Below are 25,439 nucleotides of genomic sequence, written 5' to 3'. Positions count from 1 at the left end.
TTTTTACTGGAGAGCAAAAGGAACCGAACCGCTGTCAGAATCTGAGACGCAGCCATGTCGGCAGCAAATTTCAAAGTGGGGTTACGATGTCCGGTACTTCGTAAGTAAAAATGAACCGCGGTGGCAAGAACAAACTCGTGAAAGAGGTATCTCTTCTCCAACGTTCAAGAAGAAGTCTTAGCCGTATGCCATGAGCTGCCTCCAAATTTGTGTTCTGTACAAACGTTGAACTTCTGTGTTTTCGTGAATCCTCCCTCATGATGTCCCCTTTTTTCAACGGATGAGCCGACTACCCTATGCCAAGAATGACACGCGACAGATAGGGCAGCGAAAACACCGACCACACTATCAGCCTCAACAAGTCCATTTTTCAGCCAACTGGCATAGGTAGCCACGGGGCAGCAGTCCATGGTCTTGAGCCGGACACAAAAGAAGCGTCCGTCTCAAACCTCTCATTAGGGTCTGTTGGGTGCCCCCTCGTTCGTGGTGCGACTTCCGGCGTAGTGTAGAGAAGGGTCAGGAACCTGTAATTGCAAGCCCAATGGGCTTCTTTTTTTCCTGCTGTCAATTCACGAATTGCGTCATTTCAGTGGCCAGGTGGCGACATTTGTCCCTGTTAGTCTGCACTCCCGCTCCCGACAATATGGATAGAGCATGGGGCCAAAATTTGTCATAGTGTTGGTGTTTAGATGCTATTCTTTGGATAGCGGCCCTTGGCAAGGTCTGACGGGTCTGGGACCCACTTGGGGATTTTGGTTGGTCGCAGAAGTGGCCGCAGACGCCGCAGGTAGTGTGATCGGCAGGTCGGCCAACACGAACTGCAACATCTCAGCTATTAACATCTCGTTGATCATCCTACACTACAGGGTAGAGTGCACTGGTGACAGCATGATGCAGGGTGACGTGGCAGATATGGCTGGCGAACTTTCCGGCACCTAGTAGCCATTCGTTAACCAGAGAAAGTCCAGAATCTCTGTGGTCATGATTCGTGCGCTCGAATTCAGTCCCTATGGACAATCAGAGGCTCGACATTGGTACGCAAGTACTTCTCAACGCTCTCGCTTCCTGCATACAACGTACATATACGTACAACGTAAAGTAAACCCTTCTCGGGATAACCCACTATTTCTCCACGGGCCGAAATGAGCTGCATTTCGATGTATGTACATACACACAACTGACACATCGGGTACAAGGCTAGGCTATCTCGTCCAATGCTCGACGCCAGTCAGTGCCCCTGAACCGAAGCAGCTACTAGCTAACTGTGGACCCGGGCTCGCCGAAGACTACCACGAGCATGGCGGAGAATCGGACTCACGGATTCTGGGGCGAGGCAGTAGGGCGGTTAGTGAGCCTAACTCGGGATCGCATTCAGGCGTGTGCTGAGTGCTCAGGGACAGGCTTGTAGCCAGGTAGCCCCAGAGGGGCCCCTGCGGCTTGTGGCCCCTAAAGTCCATCCAACCTTCTACATCCTAGAGCGATCAATCCCATCGTCAGCTTTCGTCGACTCTGCAAGTAAAGTACAGTCAAGGTTAAGTACTATGTCAGGGATCAGACTCTACCTATGTATACGTTGTACATATATCGGGGCCGCAAAACATCCGAAGATCATGCGCGACGGGCCGAGGTAGGGAAGGGTAAATAGCATGGGCTGGGACTACCCGGTGGTGGGGGCGGCGGCTCAAAGGCAAGATACTCAGTACAAGTCATCGGGCATCGACAAAGATAGAAGGGTGGTCGGAACTGGCAATCAGTGAGCAACCTCCCGGCTTGTGCAACCAACCCTCCAGTACGGGGAAGAGGCAGTCGACTGGCCGGGAATTGTCGCAGCTGATAATTGAGCGCAAGGGCATAGGGTACGGTACCGACGATGTACATTCGACTAATTTGCGGCAACGTCGCGAACTCTCTCCGTGTTGGTGGTCGGATGTTGAACATATCCACGAGAGCTGCCAGCAATCGCACCAAAGTTCGCACCGAATGCGAAAAGTGTGGTGTTATTGTTGAAGAGAGGGTGTGTCTAAGGAGCTAAAGGAATGCCGTCGCCAATGTCTTATCCATCTGCTATAGTTGTACATACGAATGTCGGGCGCGGACTATAGCATCAAGTAGTGTGTAATACATGTGTCCGTGTTATAGGTGTTTTTATTATGTATGTTGCCACGATAATTCGGCTATCTGTGCAGACGAGATGTATCCATTAAAACGACGTGAAGCGGCGGATTATCTCTTGGCCTACTGAATTCTGACCACGTGCTGCTTTGGTCTGTGTTATTCCGAGTCGTGACGCGGGGAGGCGGCCATGCGGTTACAGTAGATGCTTCGCCGCTCACCTGTGCGTAGTGTCTACAACGTACAACGTACATATACAACGTACCTAGTGTACATACATACTGTACTACTTACGTGTACGTTGTACAACGTACCGAAATGAGGTACTCACTGACTGGGGTCCCATACATATGATCCCAGTCGTATGGTCCACGCCGCATGCCACTAGTGCGGTTTGTCTCAATGCCCTGCAGAAAGCAACTGTTTCTTGGATCCTCGGTTTGCGCTACCTTCTTAGGTACAAAAAGAATTATGGCGTAGGCACGCTGTAGTGAATCAGTGTATGTATACTGTATATACTGTACACAACGTACGGTGTACAATATGGGAGAGATTTCTGTGGGGTACTTATTACTAAGACATATGTACGTTGTATGTATGGCGGCCCGTCGGAAATGAGGGAAGCAGGCTCGCCGTGTAGGATCGTGACTAGGTACCCAGGTAGCTAGAGCCTCGATCCAGTTTTCGACACGATCACACCAGAGGCCAACGAAATTAAGAATGATATGACCAACTCTAGGAATTCTGACTTGGAGAGTCCGCGGTATTATTATTCATTCGCATATCGTTCGTTTCGTGTTAGGAAGCATTAATCGTCTTCCGACATTCATCTAGGTACTACCTAAGTAGGTACAACGTACTTAGAGAGAGTCGTCTCGGAAACAATATGTACGTTGTAGTTGTACCTGCTCGCGACCCCGGCAGATCACGGCTATGACGTGGAATCACGCGGCTCGCCCTTAATCCGGTTAGTGTGTCCGTATATTTAGCCAATAACAGGCCTTACCAGGCAAATTTCTGACTAAATGCACATTGGCCAGCGGGATGAAAACCCTGTCGTGCCCGCTCCCTTGCGCGGGTCGGTACGAGACAGGTAAAATCTCTTGGCCTTTTCCGCGCTACGTCCCGCTTGTTGACAAAGTACTGCTTTGTACTTATTCTTCACCGTAGTATAGTGTACGTCGTAGACGAATTCCCACGGGACACGTGTTGCTACCCGGGTCATTGTGGTACTCCCTTCAGACAGGAGAGAGCGGACGAGTCCGACCATAGGTAGTCGTTAGAAATTCGAGAGACGGTGTATAAACGCAGGTAGCGCCCACTGCTCCCGAACGTCTCTCCTAGGTACTATGCGTTAACTGTATGTTGTACGTTGAACACTAGAAGCGTTGAACTGTGACTCAGTCCAGGGAGCTGATTTCGGCCGCTATTTCCTTGGCGTTTTCAGTATAAACGCCGCCGGGCTATATCTAGGTCTCTACACGTGTACTTCTAAGTCTGCCTCTAACCGTACCTCTCTGCCTATATACGTTGTATTTCCTTATACATTTACCTCTATATGTATCCATCTATATATGTTCGCATCGTTCGTAATTTACCCGAGGACCTAATCGGCCGGAATAGGCGACGCTGAATCCGTGATGGACGGAGGTCCTGGGTAAGGCCAGGAGGAGAAAGCTTGGAAGCCCGGGACCGGGTATACGGCCTAATGCGGTCTAAGGCGTCCGCAGAGAATCAGACGACACGATGAGCGAAGACGGACCAAAAGAGGCGGCATTCGTGCCGGCTTACCTTAGTAATAATACGGGTGGTTTCGGCGAGGTGTTTAATGCATCGTCCCTAATACACTACAACGTAGTCATGGCCTTCTTTGGTGGGTCATGAGAGATTCCTCCAGCATTAAATCGCAGACATATCGGCCCTGTGACGTGTAATCAATTACTCGCGAATTACAGGGGCTCAACAGAAGGTCGCCATACTTCGAAAAGTCCGCCAAAGTATGAATACCTATGGACCTGACTAGCGCCTTTGAGGAACTTTTGTCGAGTCACTGTAAAATACGGTACGGTACGTATGCGCAACGTACCGACTTGACCGCCGCTTTGCACCCCACCTTGCTTACGTTGTATGTTGTACTCTACTCCCACCACCACCACCTTCCGCATATGTACATATGTACGTTGTATGTAGTTGTGCATTCTCCAGCCGCTCGCCCCTCTGTCCCACATCAACGACTAGGTGGTTTTCTGACTCTTATCGTCGTCGTCCGCATACCGCCTCTGCGTTATGTCGCAGAGTGCCATCCTGTGAGCGCAAAGTCAAAACCTCGGGCTTAAAATCCCGCAATTCAGAAGAATGCGTTAACTCGAAAAGACGAGCGGATAACTTTGTATGATCATTGGCTCGTCGGTCTGGTCCGGAGATTCAGTGCCATCAAGGGTCATATGTTGGGGAGACGAATAGGAATCAAGATCGGATGTTTTGTTTTCATTGCAACAGGCGGGCTTGGGTCGGACGGAATGGGGTTGTGTGAGTGGGACCGTGACGTTCTTTTGGGTTGAAATTCTACTGGCTCAAGGAGGGAATCGATTCGGCTGCAGACGATCGATACGAATTGTAGCATCTCAGTGGATGGTCGTTCCAGTCGCTGGCGATTTGTCCGCTGCGCTTCAGGGGCTTGATCACTGTTGCGTGCCATTTGCTTTCAAACACACTTTTCCTTTGGTCACACTGCGACACTACTGCAGTCGACGGCAAGCCACAAGGGATGTTCCATGTGATCCTTCCCATCAGTTTGGACTTCCCATCAGTTTGGAACGGCGGGGCATTCCCTTACAAGCTCGCTAGGGAACGAAAGGAAACGCCACAAACCTGCCTTATAGTCATTTCGCTCGGTTACTTTAGCTGAACTTGTCTCATAGGCATCTTCATTAAAAGCGCGTAATTATCTTGTGATGTGATAATTGGGTTATGATGTAACCCTGTCCCACATCCTCGCTTACGGAAAGAGGGCATATCCAGAATGACGGGAAAGGCCGCGCGGCGAGGTAAGGGTGTGTGGAAGGGAAGGAATGTCAAAATGCTCACACTATTCGCGGTTAGATTCACGAGATGCTGGTCGATATACGAATACCTGCATATTCGCATTCCTCGTTGTACCTCCGAGGTATAAAGAACCTTTATGTTTCGAGCGGCGATTTGCCCTCAACGCTCAAAGATCCGTCACGATACCTCAACGTCTTATGGACCACCGTAACGGCGCCTCTCCGAGAAGATTCGGCCTCATGCCCTTTTTCTCTTTCTCTTTCTTAGCCGAACGGGAATAATGAGCAAAAGCGTGCTGGGCGGACGACTTGTCATGTTTCTCCATTGCATTGCTTGTCAAAATACGCAGGTGGTCTCGAAAAGCGGCGTCAATGAATGCAGCCTCCTTTAAACGCCCCAGGCGGTTTCTTCCGACGTCTTCGTCCTGGTGTAGTACAACGTAGTATCTATCGTCTTCCCCCGCCACTCTTATACCAGTCCTCCTCCCACACTCCCACATCCCTCATGCATGCCATCTACATAGCACCCGAATGATCAAGTACGAGAAGGGTTGTGGAAAGCTGAAGCGGACAGCAAACTTGTGGACTGATAAAGTCTGAAAGGAGAAGAGCTGGTAACATGCCCAGGATGAAGGTCGCTAACATCGGCCCAGCCCAATCGACCCGACCCTTCCTGGCATCCCTTCCGCTCTTGGCGGTCTGCCTTCTGACATGGACCAGGGTTAAGGGCAGGACCCCCCTCTTTTTTACGGAGTGCTGCAACTGAACTGGCTTGTTTCCCTATCACGATCTGAGTGCATCAAAGTCGGCGAGACGAAGCCAGTAATTCTCCCTCCATGTCACCTACCCGGAAATGCCTTTGGATTGTGATAAAGGGGAATATGTGCTCAGGGTACTTGTCGCTGTCTTTAACAGAATGCAATTGCCTCTGAGATGGATGGGAGTACCATGCACCAGAAAGCGGCACCAAGCGGCCGCTGCCGGGCCGCCTTCTTTCTTGAGTATGTTCCCGTCTGCCACCCGCGTCTTGCCTGGGGACCTTGCTATGCCGAACCTAGGGACATACGTTGTACTGTACTCTCGATATTGTTGGAATATGTTGTCGAAGTGGGCTATAGTCTCGTGCGGGATGCACATGCTATGCATATTCGACTCACGGACCAGACCGACAGTCAACAACCTCAATTCCTCGACGACCTCGTCATCTCCAGTGCGTCCTAAAACCATAGGTGCTGCTATAAAACATTATTTAGAAAGTACGGGCAGCTGGCCAAATGCTGGGGGCATGAGCGAGTACCGCCGCCGTCAGGACTCAGCCGATGGCCTATCGCAGGTTCAGCATTCACTCCAAGAGATATTTTCTTAAAACATGTCCATCGACTTGCTGCGTCTTTGGGTTCTGGCGGTTGGTCGCACGCAAGCGCAGGTCGCTTTAAAGACGGTCTCATCGCCTCCTGTCACAAGGCCAATTGCCGAACATTAGTATTATCATCTTCCCTCCACCTAAGTCTCAGTCTATCCTCCATAACTTCACATTATCCTTCGACCACCACTTCTATCCCCAGGTCGCTGCAGGGTTGTTCACCAACGTCATTCTTTGCTGCAGATGGATGCTGGGTGATAAGCAAGTGGCTGGCCCGTCTACTCAGAGACAAAGGCTCCTTCGTCCGGTTGAACAGGCTTAAGGGATGCAATCATGATTCATAGTGCAGGGATTCCGAGCGGACACGGTGGCAGTAAGGCCTAGTCAGTCTCAGGGACGCACAGCTTATCAGCGTACGCCGTCATTCTGCCAACGTCTTGACTAGTATCGATTAGAGAGCTTACTTCAGCTGAGAGGGCAGTAGAGCTTTTGTTCGCGTGGTGCAGTCAGGGAACCCCCTGGCTTTCCTCTCAGCACCTAAGCAAGGATTGCTATGAGGTGGGCTCAATCGCCACAACAGCCCGGTTGTGGCTCTGGGTTTCTGAGAACCATAGCGAGAGAATCCCCCAGGCGGCCAATGGATAGCTTCCTTGAGTCAACAAAGATCACATCGCACAGAATATAGCTAAAGCAACTTTCATTTAATTACCTGGCCAAGCCGCGGGCAGTGCCGATGCGTATCCGGCATTTAACACCACGGCCCACGGGACGTGATCCAGGCTTCCCCAGCGCGTACCCTCACTAGGCCCTCTGTATTGTGGTTGAGTAATTAGTTCCTTGCGTTCTTGGGTGTGCTGAGACATCTGCCGCAGGAAAATCCCACACCCCTGATGGTATTGACTGGGGCCAACGTAACCTTGGGAAGAAAAATAGTACACGAGAAGCGACGCTGATACCCAGATATACGATGCATTGTTCATAGGAGCCCTAAGCAGTCACGGAATAATTAGTTGGCCAATACATGGGTTTTCGACCGCTCGGGTGACCACTCCTTGTGGATTCTCGCTGAGGAAATTGCCGACCTTCTTCCACTAGTAAGGTATCCCGGAAAAAAGACAAAAAGAGAAAGAAAAAGAAAACCCTGACTCCCTTCTGGGCCCTGATAACAGCTCTAATTGATGAAAGTGTCGCACATTGACTAATTAACTATACTGGGAGACGAGGTCAGGTAGTTGTCGTGACTTTAAGCTGCTATAAGTTTTGATGCGCAGAGAAGATTAGTTCCGCCTTCATAAAGGAGAAAAGCAAACATGCCAACGAAAAGACAGGGGCAGCAGTTTATCATTATGGGAATAGACCGACACGGTTAATGATAGATCTGCCTCCGACTTCCCAAAGGATGGACCGCACCTCACCCACCATCATTGTAAAGGCCCGCCGCCACCCTGACCAACCACAACCCCATTATCTGCTCAGCTCAATTGAGAGACAACTGTTCCAAAGACGTCGTATGTCGGTACTGTACAGAGTACGCTGTTGTTACTCCCTGATCCTGATGCGTGGATAAGGCATTCGGTGAACCGCTTTTATTGGTTGTCCAAGGACCAAGACAAGCTGACGAGCCGAGTTGGATGTTTCGTGGTCGTTATTGATTGGACGAATAAGAGGGGGTGGATGGAAAGACGTCACGTGACCTAAAATGTCTGCATCTAGCCGTCATTTCCCGTCGTTCCCGCGAAGTCCATTTTCCCACTCCCTTACAATCGGTCCGCTAGCCACTCGAAACTCGTCCAATAGTGAGATAGTCTCGACGCACCCCCCTCCCCACCCTTGCTTTTTTCTTTCCTTTCCCCCAAGAGCCAAGCGTCGAAAGGGTGCGGCGAGAATTTTGCGCGGGTCACCGAACGTTTGATCGGGGGATCAATTGTTTTAGGGCTCGCATTGTGACGAGTCGCACTGATTCACGAAGGCTGTAACGGTGGGGTTCACGTCGATTGGCCAGGGAAGAAGGGGGTGGTGGTGCTAACTCCCTGCGCTTCCTTGGCGCAGGTCCCCAGGCCAAGAGTCCTCGATTGTTGGATCTCAATGGGCAATTATTCGCGAGTCCTCGCGCCCGCAGAGGCTAGGGGCATGGTATGGGCAATTGGTAACCGGGCAGTCACAGGCGGCGGATGTCTCCGGGCCCGCCATCTGTCTATTAGACAAAAAAAAGGGAGGAGGCTGTGTGCATGGCATGGGAAAGGGAGCTGAGATACAACGTACATACATATGGAGGCAACGCGGCGGTTGGCGAGGTGAGTCGGGGAGTACGTTGTAAAGGAGGTGAGCCATTCTGCCGACAAATGAAAGGGGATGTACTTCGTATGTCGACCAGCTACCCTGCTTTCAGCGGTCTACAGTCGGCGGCCGCCTGCACGCAAGATCCTTACGCGGAGAGGCCGATTGAATAAAATACACTAGAAAACAAGGGCAAGCATTAATAAAGCAGACCAAGACCGAGGCAGACCGAGCGGCGAGCGGCGACTGGCAGACTCGCAAAAACCCGTCCCATAGCCCCGGTTATGTCATCGTCGTTTGTAAGGCGGCAGAAAGAGAAAACAAGAGAAACAAGAGTAACGGCGACAGTGCGGCCGAGAGAATTCACACGAAAGACCCGAGCATGCATACATACGAATACATACTCCGTGGTCATCACATCACGGAGCCACATCACACATACAGCGTACCTACCCCTGAGAGCTAGCCCGTAAGCAGTAGCGTCACCGCCGCCTGAACTATGTACTCCCGCCCATATATCCGATGGTACGGGTGACACACATACGAGGTAGTATTTTATCTCATCGTAGGTTGCAGACGAGTGGCGAGCCCCGTCGACACGAAACTCGGGCAATTTGGGAATGCGTCCTCTCATGAGTCTCGTCCAGTAAAATTGATACAATTGCTTTGATCAATATACATCGAGAAGCGAAGGTGAGCCCACGAATTGATTAACCTGACCTTGCGGCGGTATTGTGAAAGACCTACAACGTAATTATGTACGTTGTATTCTTCTCATCATTAATAATAATAATATTATTATTTGAAAATCATTTTTCGCTGATATCGTTGGCGAGGCACACATAGTGACATGGATCGACCGACACTTTGGCTGAACGCCAACTTGGAGTGGGATTGGAGTGGGAAAAGAACCTGGCACGAAGTACTATTCTTCACACCGAAAGTACCTATGAATGATGGGATGGATTATTTATCTGGGGAGGGCGCATAATTAAAGGGACGACTTGCTCGGGTGATGCAGATGTAAGATCGATCCTTTTCTATCCCTGCGCTTCGGCAGGGACGTAATGTAATACGTGTCACTCGGTTATACCACTTCTCCACGAGACCACGGCCACATGCACGCCGTCCTGCATGTTTCTCTTTTCGTTATTTTTCCTTTTTTTCTCCCCATTTCGGTTTTTGTCTCGTTCCCGCCCGCCCTCAACCCCCGTTTCTTTCCCCCTTTACACTATTTAACTACAGTACGTTGTACATCCGCTTCCTCTGATCCCGGGGGTGAAGTCATCATGTAGGTTGGTCGACTGACGGGTTCAATGACTGGTCGCTGAAAGATCGCCAACCAACCATCCACACTCCCCAAGTATTTCGGAGCAAGGGAGGCGGCAAAGCAGCGGTGAGCGAATCTCCGAAAAAAAAAAAGGAATTTCAACTACGCTGCAGCCAACTCCTTCAGATCACTAGTAGATCCTAGTGATTGTCTTACATACCTACAACGTACTGTCTCTCACTGCAAATACTCGAACCGCTTTTGCCGATGAGTTCGTTCTGGTGAAACTCCGCACCCTCGCAGCAGCCCATGTCCCCGTGGTCCACTTCCCGCCTACTGGGCCGGGGCCAGGAAACGTGTCGTGTTCTTATCGAGTAGCGAACCGTTTGGGCCCGCATCTTGCGGATACAGTAGCCTGGGAAAATCCAACTGCCTTTGAAACGAAGCATCCTCGTACGAGTGGTGCCGCGTCCCCCGCCGTGTCTGCATTCTCTGGTCGTCGCGTTGTCTGGATCGTCGGGACCTAGAAATCACCCACACGGCATCGTCCGAAGCCGGTCCCGCGTCACTCGGCTCGGCCGTTGCCGTTTTCTAGGTTCTGTCCTCCAAAGAGGGGTGGGGATACTATGTATACGTTGTATGTACAACGTACATACATATTACTTCGTTTTTATCATGCAGGTCTCGACCATCTTCGACCTGAACGCTTCTGTTGGGAGAGGAGGGGAGTGTGCTTCGTACGTCTGTTATGATTCGCCAATGATAGGCAGAATCCGTGTTATCTCCCTCACTTTTGTGTCTTATGGTGGCGGACGATGGTGTGTAGTTCATATCTCCCCTCTCCGCTTAGCGACCACGCGACGTCACATGGAAACCCCATTTCTGGCCTCCAGTGTTGTACGTTGTATTTACTTTCAATTAATTGAAAAAAAATCACGAGAAGGAGAGAAAGTGATGGAGGTGACGGAAGGTTGAGGCAGCTTCTTGACAACGGAAAAGGGCACAGGTACGGACGGCAACAAGAAGCAGCCTGCCAGCTGGCAGGCTCCCCCATATAAGACAGACGAGAGACACAGGACATGAGTCACCTGTTCAAAAAGTACATACGGGCGGTGATGGTCTCTTATATAACACGTTCTAAGCCCATCCCGCTCCACATGTTACCACATCGGGACCGATGCGACCATGTGGGTGGCGGCAGGATCGCGGCCGATCCGCCTTCTTTCCCCTAATTTGCTGGAAGCAGCAGCTCGCAGTCGTCTCGTGACTACAACGCACAAAGGGCGTGCTACTTGTCTGTACAACGTATATCTCTCGGTCTTCCAGCTAATTACAACGGACATGGTTTACGAGTACATAGTACATTTAGGCTGCGGCCACTTGCTTTGCAGATGGGCTGTGCTACTGCTGCACCTATAATACGTGTACCAAGCTTAGGTACAAGGTGGCCATTATGTACTTTTACCCATAACGGATGAAGAGGCGCTTGAAACATAGAGGTCTCATAGAGTACCGTACCTAAGCAGATGCTCGACGGTAAAGCGGCAAAAGCTCATACGGAAGGTTTCTCACTCTGGTGGACTGTATCATGTATGTAAATTGTAGCTCCCAAGCACGGCGTCCCCGTCATTTCATTTCCTGACGCTTTGTACATACCTACAACGTAGGTGCCCCATTCCACCATCCTTGGCACCACTAACCATGTCGCGGGTGAAGCAGTGGCCCGTCCCGAGCCCTTCGTTCCCCCCCACACAATCGTTCCTTTCCTTTCCCCTTCACTCAACTGCCCGCCCGTCGACGGGGAGCTGGGACCCGTTACACCCGGTTCCTATAGTGTGAATGATATCTGATGACGTGGGAGAAGCGAGGAAATGATATGTGGCAGTTCTCAGGGCCAATGGGGCACACATGACGCCGTTTTCTGTGAACTGACGTGACAGCAAGGGTTGTTGCTTTCCAAGCTCTTGTTTCTCTTGGTGGTGCGATTTCCGGCCCCGCCAGCCGTTTTTCCCGGCTCCTCCCCATGGAAATACAACGTACGAAGTAATACCTATATGGTATCTGTGCCCAATACCCTCAAGGCCCGCGTCTGCGGTCTACAACGTACGCGGAGCTGTCAAGGCCCCGTGTGGCCAAGAGACTGCACCTTGCTGGTCGCGACTAATTAGCCGGTGGCTGGTTGCACAAGATGTGTGCGTGCTTGCCCCGTGCCATGCCTGATAAGGGCCAGATCTCCTCAGATAAGGCACACGAAGGGGTAACTACGTTGTACATAATAACTGGACCCAGGATACGAATGCTAGGGCAAAGGAGACAAAAAAGGGGCTCAAAAGCGGAATATTACTTCACCCGTTCAGCGAAACGGCCAACGACAGGACTTACCTAGAGGCGCCACCAAAGTAGGTACCCAAAGATGACCCAAAATGAGAAGACGGATGGCAACATGCCCTCTCGGTGAACGACCAGTACATTGCCGAGTACGCAAACAAATACACTACGTACAGTTGACCGTTGAAACCGACGAGGCTGCCCCACTAGAACCGAACCGGTGACGGGTCCGGACACGCGCTGACTTGCTGACAATTATCCTGCCCGTTGAAGTGTCCGAAAAGTGTCCGGCACTGGTACCGGAATTCGTGACGTATTTTCCGAGCGACCAATGCGTATAAATATCGCGATGATCTTTGCAAACTGAATTGTCAATGTCGGTAGGTTCCAGCACCGTACCGTGATCGTGATGACTTAGGTATGTAAGAGAAGCAAGAATGGAAAAGAGAAACAAGAAAAAGAAAAAAAAAAGAAGAAGAGAAGAGAAAAGAACTTAACCATAAAGTCACCCCCCCCCCCCCCCCCCCCCCACTCACTGATGAGGTACATACAGATGTATTGGTTCAACTTGACAATCCTCTTCTCAGCTGCATTAGATCATATTCACCACATCCCAACACAACCAGCAACTATGGCAGATACCACAAGTGCCAACAAGGTCTATTTCGAGTATGTGCCCATTCCCGATTGACATTTCCCTCCTGTACCGAGTTTTGTGAAACACGGGCAAATCATGTCTTGCCTCATGCCCCTGAGACCGGGCTCCTGCGGGTGGTGGGCGTCCCATACATGTACGATCCGATTGTCTATCGTCACGAGACCTGGAACAACCATGGACAGTGTGATCACCTGACGATCGTGTCTTTTGTTTTTCCCTTTTCTTTCTCATGGTCTTTTTCCTTTTCTGGATGGTTCCCGATAATCTGATCGACTCTCTCTATTCGTCCTGTAGCAAGTTGGCGGCCGATTATGATTCTAGGTTCGAGAAAACCGTCGACCAACTGGTTCGAGAGATTCGGAAACGGAAGCAGCTGATTAGCAACCACTGGGTGGAGGAGGAAGAAGACGATAATGAGAGGACCGGCCCAAAGACGATCAAGCTGCTGGATTATGCTTGTGGAACCGGTTTGATCTCCAGGGTACGTGCCATGGTCCCCTGTTGCCGTCGTTCTGTCTTCGGGTCGTTCCCGTCCCTCCCGCCCCTTCTACCTGCATCCGCCCGGGGCCAATATCCGTACTTGATCGCTGTCTTACTTGACTCTAGGCCCTTGCTCAATACACGACACAATGTACAGGGATAGACATCTCCGAGAACATGGTCGCTGTTTACAACACACGGGCTGAGAACCAGGTACGTTCCGAGACCAGCCGTGACAGTGGCCGGCCTCGACATTTGTCCTGTCTAATGATTTCACACCCCCCTCTTCTCCCAGCTCCACCCATGCCGTGCCCTGTGACCCTCTTGGTTCTTTCGTGGAGTCGTGACAACCGGGCGTCGTCTCTTCCCTGGGACCTGGGTTCTTTACGCGGACCCCACCCCCGAATTGCCCACGACGTGAGACAAATGTCAGCAACGCAGATTCCGCGATTCAGCAGCTGGCATCAACTTCTGTCTCAGTTCAGCATCCATAAACCTTTCCCCCTAGCCAACCAACCCTTTACCTCCCACTTACAACTCCACAGGGCTTATCCGAGGACGAGATGCGTGCCTATCACGGCAACCTGATCGACCCAGCCGACCCAGCGCCTGCTGCCTTTGCGGATCCTCGGTTCAGAGACTTCGATGTCGCGGCTGTGGGCTTGGGTTTCCATCATATGGACGACCCGGAGTATGCTGCGCGCCAGCTTGCTGCGCGCCTGCGGCCCGGTGGTGTGTTCTTCATTATTGACTTTTTGCCGCACGCGCCGGTGGGCGGTCACGGGCATTCTCATGGTCATGGACATGCGCATGGACACGATCATTCCCACGGTCACGAACACGGCGCCGGACACAAGCACTCGGCCGCCGACGCCATCAAGCATCACGGCTTTTCGGAGGAAAGGGCTCGGGCCATCTTCGAAGCCGCCGGGGTGGGGCAGGACTTTGTCTTCGAGGAGCTGGGCAGCGGCGTCGTGTTCCGTGGCCGTCCAGGTAAAGAGGGCGAGACGTTGCGTAGAAAAGTCTTCTTGGCCAGAGGGTCTAAGTTATGAGGAAAGGAAACGTTCGATAGGTAGACTTGAGAGATGCAGCCAGGAGAAGAATCAATCAATGAATTCAGAGACAACATTGGCATTCATTGAAGTTTGCACGGGGATATGTTTGGGGGTATTGTCATTCCTCTCCGATGCTTTTCTTTGAGAACAGTCCTATTTAAGCCCCTTCGCAAACTAACCTCAGCACATGCGACCATACCCACTGGAGAACTCGAGATCCCGTCCGCTCTCTCATAGATAAACCAGTGAGGGCTGGAGTAGTAATCAGGTCGGTGACGACTGGTGAATGCCCAGTGTTGCATGTTTTTTTTTCCCCGTCTTGTCGTCTTGTCGCCTTCTCGCGTTTCGTTTCTCAATCTCCAACTCGTTTATGTTGTTCGGCGGGCGACGAATTTGTGGTGAAGATGTATGTATTGGACATTGGACTGTGCGAGAATTGGGCATCGTTCGAGAAAACGCTGACAGAACTATTGATTCTATTATGCCGCGAAAGTCTATCCGCTTGTCCATATATCGAAAGATGCATCAGACAGGGGGTACCTTTCAGAGGGTCCATTCCCCCAAGCCCATCTTGTCCAAGCACGTAGGCCGTGCCGCAACGACGCTTCGCATTTCCTCACTTGTCACTAGGAGGGTCATCGACTACGAAGGCGCCACCAAGGAGGATCGCGGGTTCGTCAATGTTGTTATGTTCGTAGCTGTGGGAAGCAAGTGGTCTAGTTAGCCTGCACCTAGGACTGAAGCCGAAGTCCCTGGGAGGACAACCCCAGAAGCCTTGGACATGAAACAGCAACAGGTCTGGTCGCCTGTGGAGAGGAACGTAATGTAATCAAGGAAAGAGGTATGGCACGCTCAGTACAATCACAACACACTCACCTCAGAGTGCCTACGCCTCCTGCCTCCAATAAAAACGCGGGACCGTCGTGAAGCTCTTTTCTGGTCCATCGCAACGCCAGGGCACGGAGGATATGACCATGGGCGACGATGAGGACGTCGCCGTTGGGCCCAGAAGGGTGGCCGTCCTTCCGCCGATTTTCCATCGCGGGACGATGCCACCTATCGCGAATGTCATCGATCAGACGGTCTAGCCGTTCGGCTATGTCTGTAGGGTATCTGGGGTTGAGGTGGTAAGACCCGAGTCAGTACAGTGGGAGGAAGAGTCTTCTGCCTCCTGAATCTTCACCTGTGCCTGCCAAGGGGATGGGAAAAAAGACCGTAGGCAAAGATATAGGGGTCCGACTCACTCGCCGCCCGGACATCCGTCCCGCCAAATGTCCCACCCTTCCCCCAGGCCCTGCTCCTTTCGGATGCGACGGATCTCGGGGCTCGTGATGCCTTCGTAGTCGCCGTAGTCCCACTCGCGAATGTCCTCCGTGACCTCGACGCTGGCGCTGCAGGGGATCCCGGGTGTTTCGGTCTTTCCGTGAGGCTCCCAGGGGAGGTGGCCCTTGGTATCCAGGTTCAAGAGCTCCAAGGTACGCTGGGCGCGTTTCCGGGGAGAAACGTAGCTGTTTTGAAACAAAACGCGTTAAGAGACATCCAAAGACGAAAAAAAAAAGAAGAAGACAACCAGTTCAGGGACGGGCGCACATGTGTTCGAGCTTGGATGGGACAATGAGCCTGTCCTTACCCACGAGGGCGTTTCCAGTGGTTTTGACGCGTTTCTCGCCGTTTGCAGTGAGAGGAATGTCAGTGCTGCCGGTATGGCGGCCATTGAGAGACCACTCCGTCTCGCCGTGGCGAATGATGAAGACACGAGGAGCCATCTTGATGAGATCGACCTGGACGAAATTAGTCGAGCGTGTCCATTCCGGGTTACTCTCGTGTTGACTCTTGGTACACTGTCCTCTTTCCCAGGATCTGTTATATGCCCCCTGGAAGTAAGCCGGAAAAGAAATCTTACCTCAGCCCTGGCGTTTTCTCTGTTGTTGCAATTCTGAGTGAAATAGGAGTCTTCACCACTCTTCAGTTACTCTGGACTAAACTGCGCGAGACCGACTGAAATCGCTCAGGTGGACTCGATGCAAATAAACGGTGGGAGTCAGGAGGTCACTCGGGGTAAAGGCCCTCCTGTACGTTGTATTCCATCGCAAGGCCAAAAGAGGGGTAGCGGGAAACTTGTAGGTTAAAGTAAAAGGGAGGTAGCTTGTACACGTCTGGGTATGGAGCACTCCATTTCATGTTAGGTTACCAAGAGTTAGTCTTGACTTGGAATTTACAACTACGTTGTAGGAATTATGTTGACGAATAGGTAAGTGTCAAGTTCCCAGCAAGACTGCCTATTAAGAAGTACTTTGATTGCATGTATGAACTTACTTCGTAACGTCAACTTTAGATTCAGAATTAAACATTTTTTTCTCGAAATGCCAGGTGCCTTTTCTCAGAAGGGCAGAGTTCTCCTTGTTGGCTGAAGACGGGCGAAAATGAGGTGGAGATGATGATGGCATTTCTGCGACCAAGCTTCCCTAAGACAGTGCGCAAACAGTGTTATCAGCACCGACGCGTCTTAGTGGGGTTATCGCTCCACTTGTCCTAGGTATAACGTGATAGAACTCTACCTTATACTGACGATCACCGTGACTTCCGACCACTTCTGAGTTGGAAACCGCCGAGTTATTTCCACGACCTTGATCCTAACGCAATCGTCTCCGTTTCATCTACTCGCCGCCCTTCTTCCCAGGCGCTCTCCTCCGACCAAATTGCGCCAGCCGAGGAGATTATACGCCAACCGCTACGCCACGAGTCCATCCGAAGGAGCCGCATCGAATCCGCTGTTGAATAATTTGGAAGACCAAAAAAGACAAGGGAGATCTGGCCAGACACGATTGAGACCGGCATTTGCGGTCTACGAGAGAAATAAGCGTCCGGGATTGCTTGAATATTGGGAAGCATTGAAGAAAGAGGAGGCCAAGCTACGTCACAGTCAATTCCCAGCAAATGGCCTCTCTGCGCACCTCCACCGGTTTTCGCAAGGTCCGCGCCGCCGTCATAGCGACCTGTTTCGCCGCCGCCGTCTTCACGGGTGCTGCATACGGTGCAGGCCTCAAGACACAGCAGGAGTGGAAAGAGGTACTTAATGCCCCGTTCCCCCTCTCTCCCGCTCACCCAAACCACTCTCCTCCCTCTTTTTATTTTTCTTTTCTTGGTGTAGCTTTCTTTCTCCGATGTTCCTTCAGTAATATCTTGCACTGAGATCACAACTGACACTTTCCGGTTCCTCGTCTTACCAGGAACGCTCCAAGTTCCGGGAGTCGCCCCTCGAAGAACAGATCGCCTTCCTGGAATCGCAGCGTAGCAACCTCGTCGCTCAACGACAGAGCCTCGAAGACAAGCTCAAGGTCTTCGAGCAGCGCGTGAAAGAGCGGAACGCCCAAAACCAAGCATCGCAAGCAAATCAGACGGGAGGTAACTGAGCATATATAATACCTCCAGATGAACAGCGGAAAACCTAGTTCAACTGAAATCCCTGTCCTTATTGTAATAACACCTACATGTACAATACCATACCACGAGATACCCCGATACCCCATGACGAACAAGAGAACATAGCGGGCTTGGTTAATAGAGCTGGCAACGTGTACAGTACAAGTTGACGGCATTCGATCCGCGCGAATACCAGGAAGGCCCGCGTTCCACACTGCTGTCATGGATCCATCAGCCACCTCCGCACAGTCATAGCTTGAACCGTGCCCAGGACATTTAGCTGCCCTCGCAGAACAGAGCCAGCCCATGCTCTTTGACCAAATTCGTCCAGTCATCAATTGCGTTCAAGGTACCCTATTTCGTTTCAAGCTTCAAGCACTCTGCTCGCCCTCCGCCGTAGGGAGGGGGATGGCTTTGTACAACAGGATGAGGGCCGAGTGCGTCTCGCCACCGCCACAGAGCGCATCGATCTTGTCAGGTGTGACCTCGCTGACCTTGTCGTCGTTGAACCACCACCAGTTCCCGTCCTCCTCGCCCTTCTTGCCCGTCTTGGGATCCACAGAGCCTTCCTTCTTGATGTACGCCGTGTAGTGGCCGCTGTCGGCACTGGAGCCCTGGTGCGTCACGACACCCCGCAGCTCATACAGGCCGGACTGATTGACGCCGTCGTCCTTGGCGAGGTCCTTGTTGATCAGACCATCCAGTTCCTTCTTGAGCGCCAACAGGGCATCGTTCCGCTCGGCTTCGACTTCGGCGTCCGTCTTGTACGTCTCCGCCATCTCCGTATCCCCATCGGAAGACGTCGCGCCGCGCTTCTTCTCGTTGGCCTTCTCCAGAGCTGTCTTTTCCACCACCCCACCCGATGAGCCCGTGACATCTCCACGATCGGCCAGGTTCACTTTACGCCGCTTCCGGGCCCGTTCGATATCCTCCTCGTCCTTGCGAATCTCCCGCACTTTATCCCTCACAGGCACCAGCATGGATTTGAGCTCGTCGTCGCAAAACTCGACCACGTCAAGCTCGTGCGGGAACGTGACCTTGCGCATAATCTTGGCCTTTTTCTGCGTGTCTCGTCGCCAGAAGAACCGCACAAAGTGAACCGTTAGATACTTGGGTAGACGGGAGATTTTCGATGTCTTCGTGTATGTCGTGTCCCTGTCCAGGACAGACGACTTCTTCTCCAGTTTCTCCGTGAGGCCGGCCAGGATGCCATCGCGGAGGTGATTGATGGAGCTGTCAATATGGCAGTTGAGCTTGTAGAACGTCTCGGTTGACGTAACTGCCTCCTCGCCGGCATCCTTGGCGGCTTGCTCGTCCACTTGGAGCACCGAGTTGAGTTTTCCAGCCATATACTTGTCGACAAAGGATGCGTCTTCTGTGGTGCCGAGACGCTGCTTGAGTTGACTAATAATTTGCGACCATGCCTCCTCCGCATCCTGCTGGGCATAACCGTGGCCGGATTTGGACATTTCAGCAAACTGCGGGAAGACCGATCTCAGCACCGTGAGGAAATTATAGGGTGCCACGCTGTCCTGCGTTTTCGACATGTTCGCGTACAGGTCAACCAGTGGCCCGACCAAATCCCCACCCTGCAGGCCTAGGCTGCTCTGGAACGACTGGTCTCGACGTTCTGGCTTGTATTTGGTAAGAGCATCCTGGAGTTCGGGGATGAACCGAAGCGTCTGCAAGGTGGAGTTGAGATAGCAGGTGTTGCCAAGGTTCGTTAGGCCAGCCGGGGTAGCTCCTGCCTGCTGGGCGACTTCGGCTTCGGTCATATCCTCAATGAACTTCACGGGCTCCGCTGGCCTCACCAGGCCTACATTATCGCCGGATGGCGTACCCATCATCATAAGTACCTGGTTTGGCTTCAGACCAAGCTTTCCCATGTCGGCATCGTCCTTGAGCTGACCGCCCTTGACCAAAATCTTCTGTCTCTCCGGTTCGACGCCGGTCAGGCTGAAGAGCTGGTACTTGAATGTTTCGCCATTAGACGTAGGATCGACTTCGACTTCGTGCTTCTTGCCCTGGTGTCGGACAATGACTATAGAGGCGTTAGCAGAGTGCTCGCAAGCCGTACCGAAGACGTTGGGTTACCTGGTATGGGTGCCATGGCTGTATCGGTTTCTGCCTCGACTCTTCCGTGTGAAGTGACCGTGCCCTGTGTGGCAGATATGAATACGGCAAGAAAGTAAGGACTTGATAGAGAAAGGAGGGAGATCTCGTTAGAAAGTTGTATGTACTGAGGGGCAAATGATAGAAAAAAAGAAGAGCAAGTCGATACTTGCCGTAGGCAACTTCAGGTGCGTCACTAGTAGAAGCACGTACCTGGCGGGGCGATTGTGGGTACTACGTGTAGAGTGAGAGCTCTACCTACCACCGTACGGCCACACCGCCTTACCCTATATGGTCTTCCCCTACCTCCTTACCTGAATACCACGTGACTGGCATAAGCTGTTTAGCCACTCACATACCACTTGTGGCGGTGCTCTCGTTCTGAGCCCCACCAGAGACGTCAGTCGATCCAGCCGCCATCCAACATCCTGCCATCCCCACGGTCTCCAATCTCACCGTTCCAACTTCACGGTTGTCCCGAGTTCTGGAGGGTTACCTATTCTCTACGATCATGGTATGTACTAGAGGAGCGAACCCATAGCATGCATTGACACTTAGCTAACACTCTCTTCCACAGTCTCAATCTCTACGCCCCTACCTTCAGGCCGTCCGGAGCAGCCTGACCGCAGCCCTTACGCTATCCAACTTTGCTTCCCAAACTGCCGAGCGTCACAATGTCCCTGAGGTCGAGGCCCAGACATCTCCCGAGGTCCTCCTGGCGCCTCTGACCATTTCCCGCAACGAGAACGAGCGCGTCCTCATCGAACCTAGCATAAACTCCGTGCGGATATCCATCAAGATCAAGCAGGCCGATGAGATCGAGCACATTCTGGTCCACAAGTTTACTCGCTTTCTGACACAAAGAGCTGAGTCTTTCTTCATCCTCAGGAGGAAGCCTATCAAAGTCAGTAGCGCCTGGTTGGGCAGTGAAGCAGAATGCCTGATGGAGGGGGAAACGGGAGAGAGAAGCCAAATCATTGCGGCTGGAAACCCCCTTTACCAATTGACTGGTGCTGACACATCACTTTCAGGGCTATGACATTTCCTTCTTAATTACCAACTTCCACACTGAAGAGATGCTCAAGCACAAGCTGGTGGACTTCATTATTCAATTTATGGAGGAGGTTGATAAGGAGATTTCGGAAATGAAGCTCTTCGTACGTGCCCTTTCTATCCCATCATTTTCTCTACCAACTGAGTCTCTGGAGCCGTATTCTGACACCGAACTTTAGCTGAATGCCCGGGCGAGATTCGTGGCCGAGTCTTTCCTCACGCCGGTACGTTCACTACCAGCTCACTACCACTATGGTCCCTCAGGGACGGAAGGCTAACACTAGATCCGCGCTTAGTTTGACTAAATATGTTTGCTTATCACCCCTGACCTTGGAGGCTTAGGTCGATATTATTGCTTGCCGGCGCACCTTGTCTGATTCACGTCTTGTCTTGGGAGTTGAATTCCGACACCAAAATCAGGGTTGGCAGAAGAGCGGGAGCTCCCTGGGTTGAATTACATCCTAATTGGGGCTGCCCAATCTTTGGCGGTCCTTTTCTACCGCATAGATGATACAATTAACGCATTTATGAGAGCGGTTTTAAGAATCGAGCTTGATGACACTTCCCAGAGGCCGTTCCACCGTGTGTTGTTAAATGTAAGTGACAAACTTTCTATTCTGTCCTACAGAACAGGAACTCGAATGGTTAAACTAAAGCGTATCACCATGCATACTGAATGTCTAACTCTGGCTGAGCCTGAAGCTCTAGGCATCTCGAGCTATCTATTGACGATGGCGTATCTCCATAGAACGCATTGAAGATACCATTCCCCAGCCCTCAACAGGTTGTCCATGTATGTATAGATGTGGTCAATCAATATGTTGTCATGGAATCACTCAGATATTACCTTGCCCATGATACTCTTGCTGCCGCTCATGGAGCAGACGACAAAGTCGCCATTGACCTGCCATAATCATGCGGCAGGGGCCGATTCTCGCAACAGAAACAGCCTGATTCAGTCAAAAATATCCACCTCTTTTCCACTTACTGTTTGTTGTGCAGTGCGTCAGTTGTGTTTTCTAAGCGGCCAAATCGTACTTGAGCCCTTCTTCAGTATCAACATTGAATGCCTATCAACTGCTGCTCAGATCAATATCAAGTCAGCCACCTCCTGCCACTCAGCCAACCTGCCTATCTTGGCCCTTCCTTCTGCTCTTTCCTTTAGCCTTATATCAAAACCATTCATTACGAAAACCTCGCATTATTATTCTTCGAACCCCCTTGATATCGCTACTTTCGTCACAAGCTGCGTGCCTGCAGGCTCCTTCTCTCTCCACACTACAGTTGGACAACAAACACTCGCATTTTCTCGCGTCTTGTAACTTCTGCTGATCTTGAGGTACGTTCTATCACAGGCGCGAGTCTTAGTTTGCCGTTCTTGAACCGAGCAGCTTCCAAGGCCCTGTCCGGATCGCGGCCGGGTATTGAGATACGAAAGGCAAGGTGCAAAACATGCGCAAATAGCTTCACTTAACTCATTACCCAGTCACCTCCAGATCTAATTTTGTACTTCCCAACTTTTGCAGGCTGGATTGGAATCGAACCGTCACGCCATGGCGCCCGAGAATGAGACGATCCAGGCCATGCATCACGAGGCAGCCCAAGGTGGTGCTCTTCTCCACGACGATGCTTCTTCCACTGGCTTGGCTACCGGCATCCATGTTCTCAACCCTGCTTCGTCACCCTGGGTCCCACGACACCACCGTGATGGCGAGTCGAAGGTGCGTGTCGAAAGCTTTCTTGATATTTGCTCCTTGAGTCCTCGTTCTAATAAATGGTGTCCCTGCCTTGATTGGGGAATGTCCATCCTTGCACCGGGACACCAGGTCAACTGACAGATGTATATAGGTCGAGAGCATCAGCTCTGTTGCTGATCTTATGAAAGAACAGCTGAAGCGCCATGGCTTGGAATTCGAACTTTCCGGCAGGACGTCAGCCACAATTCAGGGCAATCACAACGATACTGGCAAAGTTCAGTCGGGCGGTGGTGATAGCATCCTCAACTCTGTTACTGACACTATCAGGCCTGCTGGTGCCTCTCACCCTGTTCCTGCTTGCAATGTGGTCGATTTCTTTCACCGTCCCACCAGCCTGGAACATCCCATTGCCCCTCCCTCTATTTACGGTCAAAGCATACCTGCTTCGGGCACTGGGCCTGTTACCGGGCCTGTTTTCTCCCCTAGCCTGGTGCCCATGACTCCTGTTTTGGGTCCTGCTCCTCAATCTGGCCAACAACATGGTATGTTTGCGCCCTTTGACCCCCCACTGCCTCCTGCAAGCCATGGTATGATGGGCGGACAGTTTGCGGTCCATTCAAACAATGGTATGGGAGCTCCCGATCCGTTTTCCCGTCCTGCATTTGACACTTCTGCCCCTCGCCCACTGGGAACGACCACTACTGCTCCTTCGAATGCATTGGATTTTTCCAGTGAACGCAATATGAGCATGATCCGGGGTATCGGGCCCATGGCAATTAGGGAAGGTGATGATCCATTCGTTACCGCCGCCCCATTCAATCCAAACATGGCGTGTGTCGGGCCTTCGCCCTTGTCATCGCAACCTGTCGATGAGTGGGTGCGTCGCCAGCGATCAGACATGTTGAACCGCTTGACCTCCTACCCATCTGGACTTCCCTCTTTCGACGTTGCCATCAGCAATGAAAACTTTCCCTTCGTCGTCACGGCGCGCCAGACCTGTTCCTCTGGCCATGGAGTTGTCAAGCTCAAGAACGTGAGTGCTGGGAGTCGGCGTTTTTGAGCGTGGCATATCATACACTAAACCGTTCTTCAGATACCTTTCAGCACTCGACGCACGGAGGTCATTGCTTTCTTGGGTCGCAACTCGCGAATTCTCAACGATGCTGACGAGCCGGTGCACATAATCATGGAGCGAGTCACCAGCAAGACGCAGGATGCATACGTCGAGTTCCAGACCATGGACGATGCCATCAGCGCTGTTGAGCGACACGAGCAGTATGTATCCAAGGGCAAGACTCCCCGCCTCGGAGATCGTCCTGTCCAGCTCGAACTTTCTAGTCAAGCAGCTCTTATGAAGGATCTGTTTCCAGTCGCCACGGGGATTGTCTGGAACGGCAACGAGGCACGGATGGACCCACCAAAACCTACTCAGACATTTGGTTGGTTCAAGGGCTTCATCTCGGAGGAGGAGATGATCATGCTCGTCAAGCATGTTGAAGTCCCCAATCGCGTATGTGGACCTCTTTGAAATATTCCCTCAATTCTTGGTGTCTTGAATTTTGTAGCTTCTTTTTCCTTCTTTCTTCTTTGGGGAGGGAATTGCTGACTGACCTTGCTGCAGTCTCCCTATGCCAAGGACTGCCCTCAGCGCCCGTTTGAGTGCTTGATTAGCACGCTCAAAAAGCTGCCCTGGTCTCAGCACGAATACATCACGGTCGGCCAAAGAAACGCGATCCATCAGGCGACAGTCGATCTTATTCGCCACTTGTGGTACATGATTCGAGATGGCCGTGACGAAGTCAACCTGAATAGACAGTTGCTACGTCGCGTTGTGACGGCTGCAATGACTTGTCCAGGCTTCTCCACGCTGCAAAAAGACAATATTGCCTACCTCATGGGCATGGATGAGCTCGAAGAACGCTCTTACGGCCAACCTCGCTTCGCTAGTTCGTGGCTACACCTACTTGCTTTGGGACCCAAGCCAGGAATACCGCTGGATGTCATCGAGGTCAGTAAATTGAAGCAGTATTTGCTTGGTCTGAGAAGTGGCTGTGATTAGTTGACTAACCGTTGATTCTTTTATTACCAAATAGTGGTATATTGCTGTGATCCGCGAGGAAACATGCAGGCGCGTCTCGATGTTGCCTATGCAAGAGCGGTCTGAGATGGAGAATACCGCGAGAGAAACCGACGGTTATTTCGGTTTTCTCTGGCTCGAGCTGCGGGAGTATCGTCATTTCGGTCCATCATTTGATAATATGACCCTGAAGCACGTCGCAGACCAGGAACTACACGTTATCGAAAAAATCCTCCGTCGCGCCCTGGTGAGCCCTCAGGGCTATCTCCGACATTAATACCATCTTCTCTTCGGCTTCAGATGTAATCATGCCTTCCTGATTTTGACACTGGCATGGACTGAGGGGTCTGGAGAAGAGTACGGACCGTCTTCTAGCTTTGGAGGACTTTCAATGTGTTGGTACCAGCCTGGTACGCTCTTGGATGATGGCTGGCTTTTTGAGTTGCTTCTTTGGGGATCAGTGCGAAATACCTTGGGCAATGGGGAAAAA

At 51.6% G+C, this 25,439-nt stretch overlaps 10 protein-coding genes across 10 annotated transcripts; 6 read left to right on the top strand and 4 right to left on the bottom strand.

Moving 5' to 3' along the window:
- Positions 1 to 54: 54 nt before the first annotated feature.
- ACRALDRAFT_2017325 (uncharacterized protein) lies at positions 55 to 2,242 on the top strand (the record flags this gene model as incomplete). Its single annotated transcript, XM_071019879.1, has 16 exons — positions 55 to 75; positions 145 to 243; positions 324 to 469; positions 505 to 589; positions 621 to 681; positions 722 to 903; positions 964 to 1,086; positions 1,148 to 1,159; positions 1,197 to 1,231; positions 1,297 to 1,348; positions 1,395 to 1,520; positions 1,632 to 1,753; positions 1,791 to 1,913; positions 1,948 to 2,014; positions 2,103 to 2,124; positions 2,187 to 2,242. The coding sequence occupies 16 exons, from the start codon at positions 55 to 57 to the stop codon at positions 2,240 to 2,242; spliced, it is 1,332 nt and encodes a 443-aa protein (XP_070877377.1).
- A 29-nt stretch (positions 2,243 to 2,271) lies between these two features.
- On the bottom strand, positions 2,272 to 3,889 carry ACRALDRAFT_207525 (uncharacterized protein; the record flags this gene model as incomplete). The annotated part of the gene is made up of 11 exons (XM_071022265.1): positions 2,272 to 2,346; positions 2,427 to 2,597; positions 2,701 to 2,740; positions 2,812 to 2,847; positions 2,973 to 3,020; positions 3,144 to 3,230; positions 3,319 to 3,348; positions 3,435 to 3,459; positions 3,493 to 3,505; positions 3,741 to 3,789; positions 3,858 to 3,889. 11 exons carry the CDS (start codon positions 3,887 to 3,889, stop codon positions 2,272 to 2,274), a joined length of 606 nt encoding a protein of 201 aa, XP_070877376.1.
- An 81-nt stretch (positions 3,890 to 3,970) lies between these two features.
- ACRALDRAFT_2017323 (uncharacterized protein) lies at positions 3,971 to 5,482 on the bottom strand (the record flags this gene model as incomplete). The annotated part of the gene is made up of 11 exons (XM_071019878.1): positions 3,971 to 4,033; positions 4,077 to 4,225; positions 4,269 to 4,329; positions 4,387 to 4,416; positions 4,488 to 4,680; positions 4,715 to 4,788; positions 4,844 to 4,911; positions 4,949 to 4,955; positions 5,023 to 5,060; positions 5,103 to 5,315; positions 5,350 to 5,482. The coding sequence occupies 11 exons, from the start codon at positions 5,480 to 5,482 to the stop codon at positions 3,971 to 3,973; spliced, it is 1,029 nt and encodes a 342-aa protein (XP_070877375.1).
- A 510-nt stretch (positions 5,483 to 5,992) lies between these two features.
- Positions 5,993 to 11,149, top strand: ACRALDRAFT_207523 (uncharacterized protein; the record flags this gene model as incomplete). The annotated part of the gene is made up of 35 exons (XM_071022264.1): positions 5,993 to 6,022; positions 6,072 to 6,366; positions 6,447 to 6,582; positions 6,640 to 6,826; positions 6,864 to 6,886; positions 6,924 to 6,953; positions 7,026 to 7,103; positions 7,138 to 7,173; positions 7,248 to 7,289; positions 7,379 to 7,451; positions 7,530 to 7,613; positions 7,655 to 7,703; positions 7,791 to 8,031; positions 8,088 to 8,157; positions 8,233 to 8,285; positions 8,325 to 8,425; positions 8,471 to 8,711; positions 8,762 to 8,813; positions 8,847 to 8,917; positions 8,980 to 9,203; positions 9,241 to 9,265; positions 9,348 to 9,388; positions 9,434 to 9,489; positions 9,538 to 9,554; positions 9,643 to 9,695; positions 9,825 to 9,872; positions 9,904 to 10,008; positions 10,092 to 10,192; positions 10,264 to 10,561; positions 10,594 to 10,646; positions 10,748 to 10,794; positions 10,833 to 10,861; positions 10,893 to 10,958; positions 11,007 to 11,036; positions 11,073 to 11,149. The coding sequence occupies 35 exons, from the start codon at positions 5,993 to 5,995 to the stop codon at positions 11,147 to 11,149; spliced, it is 3,162 nt and encodes a 1,053-aa protein (XP_070877374.1).
- Positions 11,150 to 13,025: 1,876 nt separating this feature from the next.
- On the top strand, positions 13,026 to 14,584 carry ACRALDRAFT_1068705 (uncharacterized protein; the record flags this gene model as incomplete). Its single annotated transcript, XM_071017593.1, has 4 exons — positions 13,026 to 13,063; positions 13,347 to 13,533; positions 13,659 to 13,745; positions 14,078 to 14,584. 4 exons carry the CDS (start codon positions 13,026 to 13,028, stop codon positions 14,582 to 14,584), a joined length of 819 nt encoding a protein of 272 aa, XP_070877373.1.
- Positions 14,585 to 15,459: 875 nt separating this feature from the next.
- On the bottom strand, positions 15,460 to 16,353 carry ACRALDRAFT_2040560 (uncharacterized protein; the record flags this gene model as incomplete). Its single annotated transcript, XM_071021064.1, has 3 exons — positions 15,460 to 15,700; positions 15,832 to 16,095; positions 16,178 to 16,353. The coding sequence occupies 3 exons, from the start codon at positions 16,351 to 16,353 to the stop codon at positions 15,460 to 15,462; spliced, it is 681 nt and encodes a 226-aa protein (XP_070877372.1).
- A 540-nt stretch (positions 16,354 to 16,893) lies between these two features.
- ACRALDRAFT_207520 (uncharacterized protein) lies at positions 16,894 to 18,290 on the top strand (the record flags this gene model as incomplete). The annotated part of the gene is made up of 10 exons (XM_071022263.1): positions 16,894 to 16,906; positions 16,972 to 17,071; positions 17,186 to 17,360; positions 17,418 to 17,430; positions 17,511 to 17,646; positions 17,739 to 17,753; positions 17,781 to 17,992; positions 18,101 to 18,144; positions 18,171 to 18,229; positions 18,260 to 18,290. The coding sequence occupies 10 exons, from the start codon at positions 16,894 to 16,896 to the stop codon at positions 18,288 to 18,290; spliced, it is 798 nt and encodes a 265-aa protein (XP_070877371.1).
- Positions 18,291 to 18,381: 91 nt separating this feature from the next.
- On the bottom strand, positions 18,382 to 20,120 carry ACRALDRAFT_2040559 (uncharacterized protein; the record flags this gene model as incomplete). The annotated part of the gene is made up of 2 exons (XM_071021063.1): positions 18,382 to 20,051; positions 20,105 to 20,120. 2 exons carry the CDS (start codon positions 20,118 to 20,120, stop codon positions 18,382 to 18,384), a joined length of 1,686 nt encoding a protein of 561 aa, XP_070877370.1.
- Positions 20,121 to 20,520: 400 nt separating this feature from the next.
- Positions 20,521 to 22,211, top strand: ACRALDRAFT_1040409 (uncharacterized protein). Its single transcript, XM_071015179.1, has 5 exons — positions 20,521 to 20,636; positions 20,700 to 21,026; positions 21,154 to 21,279; positions 21,355 to 21,399; positions 21,472 to 22,211. The coding sequence occupies exons 1-5, from the start codon at positions 20,634 to 20,636 to the stop codon at positions 21,478 to 21,480; spliced, it is 510 nt and encodes a 169-aa protein (XP_070877369.1). The 5' UTR covers positions 20,521 to 20,633; the 3' UTR covers positions 21,481 to 22,211.
- Positions 22,212 to 23,698: 1,487 nt separating this feature from the next.
- On the top strand, positions 23,699 to 25,226 carry ACRALDRAFT_1029542 (uncharacterized protein; the record flags this gene model as incomplete). Its single annotated transcript, XM_071014874.1, has 4 exons — positions 23,699 to 23,905; positions 23,966 to 24,382; positions 24,494 to 24,880; positions 24,966 to 25,226. 4 exons carry the CDS (start codon positions 23,699 to 23,701, stop codon positions 25,224 to 25,226), a joined length of 1,272 nt encoding a protein of 423 aa, XP_070877368.1.
- Between the last annotated feature and the right edge of the window lie 213 nt (positions 25,227 to 25,439).

This window comes from Sodiomyces alcalophilus (assembly GCF_042370955.1).
Source record: "Sodiomyces alcalophilus JCM 7366 unplaced genomic scaffold ACRALscaffold_2, whole genome shotgun sequence".
In the NCBI taxonomy this organism is placed as follows: Eukaryota; Fungi; Ascomycota; class Sordariomycetes; order Glomerellales; family Plectosphaerellaceae; genus Sodiomyces; species Sodiomyces alcalophilus.
The sequence above is the reverse complement of the archived record's forward strand: the minus strand, read 5'-3'. Positions and strand labels throughout refer to the sequence as shown.